The sequence below is a fragment of the Asparagus officinalis genome, chromosome 4 (assembly GCF_001876935.1).
Source record: "Asparagus officinalis chromosome 4, Aspof.V1, whole genome shotgun sequence".
NCBI classification, from domain to species: Eukaryota; Viridiplantae; Streptophyta; class Magnoliopsida; order Asparagales; family Asparagaceae; genus Asparagus; species Asparagus officinalis.
Window position 1 is genome coordinate 8,209,395 of NC_033797.1, and position 8,441 is coordinate 8,217,835.

Sequence of the window (8,441 nt, forward strand, 5' to 3'; positions counted from 1 at the left end):
GGTGTCGTGAGCTGAAAATCACTCATCTTTCATTTACAGATGATCTTCTTCTTTTTAGTAAAGGTGATCTATATTCAGTTCAAAAACTACATCAATGCCTCAGTGACTTTGGAGCTATATCTGGTCTGGAAGCTAATCTTTCTAAGTGTTCTATTTTCTATGGAGGTGTTGAAGACTCTGTAAAAAGCTCTATCCACTCCTTGTTGGATAATCCTGAGGGAGCTCTTCCAATTAAATACCTTGGTGTTCCTTTAATATTCAAAAGGTTATCCTACATTGATTGCAGTCCTCTTTTGATGAAAATTACAAACCAGTTCCAATCCTGGCTGAAACACAGAAATTTATCTTATGCTGGTAGGCTTCATGTCATCAAAAGTGTCATCTTAGGTGTTCATATCTATTGGTCTTCCAATTATATCCTTTCAGCAAAAATTCTCCAGAAAATTGATGGCTTGTGTAGAGACTTCTTATGGGGCAAATTTGACCAGGCTTTTAAACCTCCTCTTGTTTCCTGGGATAAAGTCTGTATGGATAAAAAGCATAGAGGTCTGGGGTTTTTTTCAGCAACCATTTGGAACTTTGTCACAGCTCTTAGAACCATTTGGTATATACATACTAACAAGGAGCTTTTGTGGATAAAATGGATTCATGGCACCTATTTGAAGAATGAATCTATTTGGCATGTTAATTCAAAAGTTAATAATTCCTAGATGTGGAAGCAATTGCTTAGGGTCAGAGACAAAGCTGTGATTAAATGTGGTGGCATTGAAAGTTTAATGCTCTGTATCAGTTCATGCTACGAAAATTCCATAGTTCACCTTTCAAAGTTGTATTCAACTATGTCTCCAGTCACAAACAAAGTGCCTTGGTTCTATGTAGTTTGGGAAAACTTTAGCTATCCTAAACATTGCTTTATCCTCTGGTTAGCAGTTCAAAACAGACTTCTTATAAAGGAAAGGCTTCTCAAGAGAGGACTTATTCAAGCTGGTCAATGTTGTTTATGTGAAGATGCAAGCTTGGAGACGCGTGATCACCTGTTTTTTGAATGCAGATTTTCAGTTGCTGTCTGGAATGGTGTCATGAGCTGGCTTCGATTCAATTGGAAAACCTGTAACTGGGGATTGTTGATTTTTTGGTACAGTTCCAGATTGAGGGGGAAGGGATTTAGACACAAAATTAAAAGAATGGCTCTTTCTACAACTGTTTACATTTTGTGGAAGAAACGCAATGCCAGAGTCTTCAAGCAAAAAAGAAGAAGTGTTGATCAGAGTGTTACAGAGATAAAGATAGATATCTTGTCTATCACTCTTAACAGTTCTCTTCCAGCTGATGAAAAAGATTGGCTTCTCTCTTTATGAAGTCAATTATATGTGAATAGCTGGTTTAGTTTTTTCTTCATACATTGTTGTTTTTCTTCAGTTTTGCTCAAAGCATGAGCATCTTGATGTACATAATTTTCACATTTGGTCAATGAAAATAATATTCTTCATTGACCAAAAAAACAACAAGCAACTACATGTGAATGGACCTTGGTGACGAATCTTAGATAGCAACAATTCATCTTGAGCAAGCTTTAATTTATAAGACACGCTAGATCTTTGAAGAAAATAACATCACATAGATTATATTGCGGTGAGAACCCAAAGCTGATATTGCTGGTTCAGTGGGAGGTACGTAGGAGAAATCAATGTTTTGGAAGTATTTTTTACTTCTGAACCCACTTGGTTGCATGCAATTGCTACTGGTAATACTTGTTTGTTAAATTTTAAAATTAACTTTGTAATTTATCTGATATGTAATTGTATTTGCAGGTGTTTGTTTTGCGATACCATATATGCACATCCTTTAGACTTGCGTTGGAGATCGATCGGATTGCAATTAATTAGAATTGAAATTGTTTATAGTAATTGCCGGCTACACCTGAAGGTCTTTTATTGCAGCCGTAGTTGCAGTGAAGAAAACAATTGTAGCTAACAAAATTAGCTAGATAGATAGCTCGCATGCAATTTGTATTTGCAAACCCATAATTTTCCCTTACGTTAATTAGATGGGTTCTTTTTTCCATTGCTCTTTTTTGTAAGGATGATATTGGAAAATGACATCTTCGAACGATTCTCTTCTTGGGCTATTAGCTCATCAATGTCGTCTCAATCGTTTCTATCAAAATAAGATAAGACTACAGGTTGAGAAGTTAAAATAAGATAAGACTACAGGTTGAGAAGTTCTGTCTAAATTTTAGTAGTAAAATTTTAATAAATGGCAGAGTTGGGCCTGTTTAAAGGCTGAAAACGCACAGTTGTGCTGTTTTAGAGATTAACTCTGCGTTTCTAGACTGAAAACGCAGAGTTGAGCCTGTTTAAAGGCTGAAAACGCACAGTTGTGCTGTTTTAGCGATTAACTCTGCGTTTTGATGTTGAAAACGCAGAGTTGAGCATGTGCGCTTTGACTCTGTAATGCAGAGGCGAACCTTAGGCGGGCTTGGCGGGCTTCAGGCTAAGTCCAATGTTCTGATGAAGTCCAGTCTTGCAGACGGACCTCAGAACATAATTTGCTGCGAAGAACAGGTCATAACTTTCAAACCGTAAGTCGGAATTAGACGAATTATATATGAAAATCGGCTATCTCGACGAGACGGGGCCATCCGAACCAAGCCGAAGGCTTCGGTTCGCTTCCTCCGTTTGGCCAAATTCCTTACGGTTTGAGAGATATCTGCATTCTAATATGAAGAGACCGTCAATTTGTAGTCTCTTTTGCTAGAGCTTTGCACAGATCGTCCTCTTGTAATCTTTGTCTTGGCTCCTTGAGAATATGAGAGTCGTCAGATTGTAACTCCCGATGTTGATTGTGAAGGCTATTGAATTGGAGTTTTCATCAGTTGTCGTGAAGGTCCTCAAATTGTAGCCTACTGGAAGTCGTCAGATTGTAACTTCCATCATCGGTGTTTGATGGGGGATAAGCTATCTATTGTGATTTTTAGACAGCCTACACCTACGTCCATGGGGAGAGGATGGGGAGATTTCACTATATGGAGGAGAAATACAATGAGTTACAACTCACAAAATCACTCAAATATAACCCTAACCAAAGCTCTCAACTCCCTCACAATATCTCCCTCTCAAAGTGCTCAAAACAATGCTAATTCTCTCTTTTTATCTCCTTAAGAAACCCTAAAAAACATGGTTCTATTTATAACAAAACACAATCCCAAATAGATTAGGATTCTAAAAATGAGTCTGCCACACCAGGGTGTGGCGCAGACCACACGCATGGCAGACAGGACAGATTCTGTCACACCAGGGTGTGGCGCAGACCACACCCATGGCAGATAGGGCATATTCTGCCACACCCATGACAGACACCACACCAGGGTGTTGTGGAGTCTGTTTTGGGTTATTTTTCACGTTTTTCATAATTCCTTCGCCGTTTTCACAGCTTGCACTTTGACATATATAAAAAGGGACCATCAGTACTCAATAAAATAACTTCAAGGCAAGCACTTGTAGCAACGAAAATTGAGAGGCAATCCTATTCTTCTTCCTTGACTACAGTGAGTTTTTTCTTGTAGTTCCAACTCAGTGTGTGAGAGAGTCTGAGTGAGTCCCTTGTCCAACATTTGGTATCAAACCCGTGAGACAAGACGGTTAGATCGTCAACGGAGAGCAAATTCGACGTAAACATTCGAATGAGGCACTCCATCGCTACCGTGAAGAACCCAGTATTAAACAAATGGGGGAATCCAGATTATTCTCCTCTCTTTTGTAATCGAAATCCAATTGTAATTAAGATCGAGAGAATCTAAATCAATTATCCAACAACTATTATGTTTTTTTTTTCTCGGGGATTGATTTCTATATGAAGGATGTGTACGTTCTTTTCAAATAAAATCCACTTCTCATAAATACTTTATATCCATGCTACGTAACTTTAATGTTTGCTTGTTATTACAAAGATATCCCGTCAAAGATAACCGGATCAATTAATAGATGGAGAAGCATGCATGTAAGTGAGGTTTAAAAAGAAATCAGGGTAAGACCCGGGCGGATCCAGGATTTTAGTGGGGGGGGGGGGGGGGGGGGGGCGTATACAAAAGATAGACGAAAAATTTTCTTAATGTAATTTTATTCACAAGAGATACACCACAACCCAAACAAAACGAGTAGAATAGCCAACGACAATATCTCCAAAATATTTCAAAAAAGAAAAACAAAAAATATGTAGAAAATATTTAAATAAGCATTATCTACTTTTTTATAACTAAAATTTCTCAAACTAAAAGAAATTCGACGTTCCTTAAAATTTTTAAGGGAGGAGATTTTACAGAAACAACCCTGTCTTTTTTCCCAAAATTTGGGGGTGGGAGGTGGGGAGAGGGGCGAACTGTATATAGATCCGCCTCTAGGTAAGACTTTGGTTTTGTAGACAAAAACTCCTAAAAATAATAAATTTCTGGTTCTACCTACAAACTCATATTGTTTCACCAAAATTATAATTCATCGAAAGTAATTACCATTTATATATTTATTTATGTTTCGTTGATTGTATTAGGTCTCGAGGGAGGTGGGTGAACAGTGGTTATAGTTTTGGCAAAGATGAATAAATAAAGGGAAAATTGCTTGGGGGAACCAAGTTAAGTTGGGCTATTCATCCCCACCCCAAGCCCAAAAAGCATAACCACAAAGCCCTTATATAGAAAAGGAAATGCAACAAGGCCCCAAAATGAGTACAGATATACTACCCCAAAAAGTATCCCCAAATTACCATTCCCAATTCACTATACCACCCTCTCTGGGCGCTGTTATCGAAATCACCTGTAACAAATTTCGAGACCATCTTCCCTGTCGAAACCCTCCTCCTCCCAAAACCACCTGTAACAAATTACCCTTTCCAATTTACTATGACCCAAATTAACTTGGTTCCCCCAATCAATTTTCCCATAAATGGGAAATGAGGAAAGGCAAAAGTACGGAAGGAGAAATATTTTATGTGGTGTGAAAAGTCAGAGAAAGATGCAGGAGATCACTGATGAGGAATTCAATTTCATTAGTACGCACAACAACAGGAGAAACCCAAAAATATACAAATACAAATTCCAAAATACCCACAAAAAAAACATTATAAATTTACAGGACTACGTACATTCCCAAAAATTCAAGAGCAAACGATCGCCACCTTCAACTACCGCTGCAGTGTCTTCAACTCTAGTACACTTTTGCTCCAATATTACAAGGTCATCGTCACCGGTCATCATCTACAGGAACCAGGGCAGCTTCAGCGTCACTAAGTCGTGCACTGCTGCGATGCATCGACATCAAGTCGATTTCAGAGATTTGCCACAACAAAGGAGCACTTGTTTATGTAGATTCTTCCTATGCTTCACCAATCAACGAGAAACTCTAAACTTTTAGGTACCGTTTGACAAAGGGTTAAGTGAGGAGTAAATGAGACTTAACCATTTCTTAACCTGCCAAACACAAAAATTCTATACAATGGTTGAAGTGAGTTAACTCTTCATAATTTGCCATACATAAAAAATATAGAAGGCTTAAGCTAACCCCTCTAGAAGGATTAAAATGAGTTAACCCCTTAAATTGAGGAGTTTACTAATACTCCTATTTAGAAGATTAAGAGTTAACCCTTCTAATTATTAAAGAAAATAGTCAAAATTATTGTTATTCCCAACCATTAAAACTGATCACAATTGCTAAAATAAAACTTATCTAACATGTTAATAATTTAGTCATTCAGATTATCGAATGAGCTAAGTATATTAATCCTTCTCTTTAACCCTTCTTCCTTAACCCTTTGCCAAACGAGGCATTAGGGCCTGATTTAGTTATCCATTCTATAGCTGAGTTTACTGCAGAGCCTATCCACGTGAGTTAAATATCGCTCTTTTTTTGAAATTTTATTTTATTACTCTTTTTTGCTTAAATTAAGTAGAAGATGGTCATTTCTTCCCGGGTTAGAGGAGATTGTGTTAAGTGGTCCAGATGAACTGATTTCCAAAATGCGTTGTTAGTAATTACACCATTTTCACAATCTATTTTACATAGAAACCAAACTTTTTCTAAAAGTCCAAAAACAACCTTAATGTGAATTAGTATTCTAACTGGACCTGAACATTAAAAAGAGTGAGTCATGTGTCGTGAATGTGAGTTTTTAAGAATATTTTTGGATTTTCAGTGGAAATTTTGACAAGAATGTGATTGGAAGGAACAAAACCCCATTTTAAAGTTAGTTTACATATAAAGTGAAAATAAAGGGAAAATGTGTCCAGACCCCAAAAACAGAAACTTCATGTGCTGCAGTGATATGGGTGTATCTTCTCTTCGGAACTTAGCGATCCTCATGGGAGCTTAAAGATAGATGATTCTCATGATAACATGAGAATAGATGTGTCAAACAGTACAAGGAAACGCAGGAGGAAGCGTGGAATGAGACGACGAGCAGAAGAATCAAAGTATCCAGTTTTCAGCTTGTGAGTCGATTCATAACAGTCATGAGTCGACTCATCAGATTGAGTCGACTCATGACTGTCATGAGTCGACTCGTCGCTGGTTTTTGAGTTTTGTCCAGTTTTGGACGAGTCGACTCATCTCAGTCATGAGTCGACTAATCGATGGTTTCCTGGTTCGTTTGGGTTTCTGTTCACACGAATTCCTGTTGGTTTTGGGTCTGGTTATTTATCAAATTGCCATCCACGTTTGTACACCTATATAAAGGATTGTTTTAGGGTTTCTACACAATCAGATAGATTCAGAGAGAGATTCTAATCTTTGTATTAGGGTTTAGTGAGAATTGAGAGTTTATTCTCGATTCTAGTGAGATTGTGAGAGAGGGATTGTAATCTTTTCATACTCATAATCTAGAGAATGTATTTTCCTTCGCCATATACTGAATTGTGCTTGTGTTTCTGTCATCCTCTTCTCAACCCACCTTTGATAATTCCGCGATCAAAGGTGCTCGCACGGCAACTCGTATTAAGTTGGTATCAGAGCATCAGATCCGGTGAAGGGGCATCCTGTGTATGGTCCTTACTCGATCCCAATACAAGAAGCTTGGCGAGATCCTTATTTCATTGGAATGAGTCTAGGTTTTAAGGAGGAGGAAGATGGCTGAAGGAGACAATTCTACGAGGATTGATGCATTGGAGAAGCAAATCGAGACGATAGGTTCGACTCTCACGCAACTCGTCAGTCTTATCCATGGAAGTGGCAAACAAGGTGAATCTTCTTCGAAGAAAATTATTGAGTCAGATGTGGGGAGAGTAGATTCAGATTCCGACGAGGAGGAGGAGACCGATAAGACTGCATTGCATCAAGGGGGTAAGAATTCTTATCAGAACCTGAAGATTGACTTCAAGGTGGAGATTCCTGTTTATGATGGGAGTGTTAACGTCGAGAGGCTTGATGACTAGATCGAGCGGATGGAGACGTATTTTACTCTTTATGGCTATTCGTCAAAAGAGAAGATTGTGTTCGCGACTTTGAAGCTTTCAGGGCACGCGTTGACGTGGTGGAAATCCTACTGCAAGCAGGAGAAGAAGGCGGTGTCGTGGAACAAGTTCAAGGAGTTACTGAGGAAGCAGTTCTACCCGGTGGGATTCCTTGAAGAGCGTTGGTACAAGTGGTATGGCTTACGCCAAAGGGTCAATCAAACTATTCAAGAATACACCACGGAGTTCCAGCAGCAGGCGATGGTCCTTAATATTACGACAGAGGAATATTCCGTGTTTATGAAGTATATGGCGGGATTGAGCGATTACATCCGAAAGGAGATGAAGCTATTCACGGTGGAATCAATTGCAGAGGCGAACGTGAAGGCTATTGCCCTCGAGGGCAAGCAAAAGAAGGGCAACGAGGCTAAGGGAGACTCCAAACAGACGGGAGACGAGTCTAGTGGTTCTCAATCTAAGGAGGAGAAGAAGAAGGGTGATCCAGGAAAGACAGGGCTGATTTGTAGTCACTGCGAGAAAACAGGGCACACAGCTGATCGGTGTTGGGAGAAGTATACCCATCTCAAGCCAAGAGGGTTGAAGAAGAAAGAGGAGAAAAAGACATACATAATAGCTTAAGGTCCAAAAGAAGTCCCGGGGTTGACAGAGCCCAACAGAAGTCTTAACCTTATGGCGGGGAAACAGACCACGAAAGAAGACGAAGACCCGAGGGAGTAGCTCTTTGTTCTTAAGTTGCAAGTGAAGACCAGTTTGGTTGATGCTATTATTGATTCAGGCAGCGAGAAGAATTTGATATCCGAGGCATTGGTTCAGAAGCTGGGTATGAAGACGATCAAGCATCCGAAGCCCTACCCATTGGGGTGGATTCAGAAAGAGGAAAAACTGAGTGTAGTTGATTAATACACTGTCAGATTTGCGCTCCACGAGTCGTATATTAATGAGGTCACGTGCGACATCGTTCCATTGGATGTTTGTGAGATTATAC

At 39.2% G+C, this 8,441-nt stretch overlaps 1 protein-coding gene across 1 annotated transcript; it reads left to right on the top strand.

The window, feature by feature from the left end:
• Positions 711-1,358, top strand: LOC109838145. The gene has a single exon (XM_020406611.1). It carries the CDS (start codon positions 711-713, stop codon positions 1,356-1,358), a length of 648 nt encoding a protein of 215 aa, XP_020262200.1.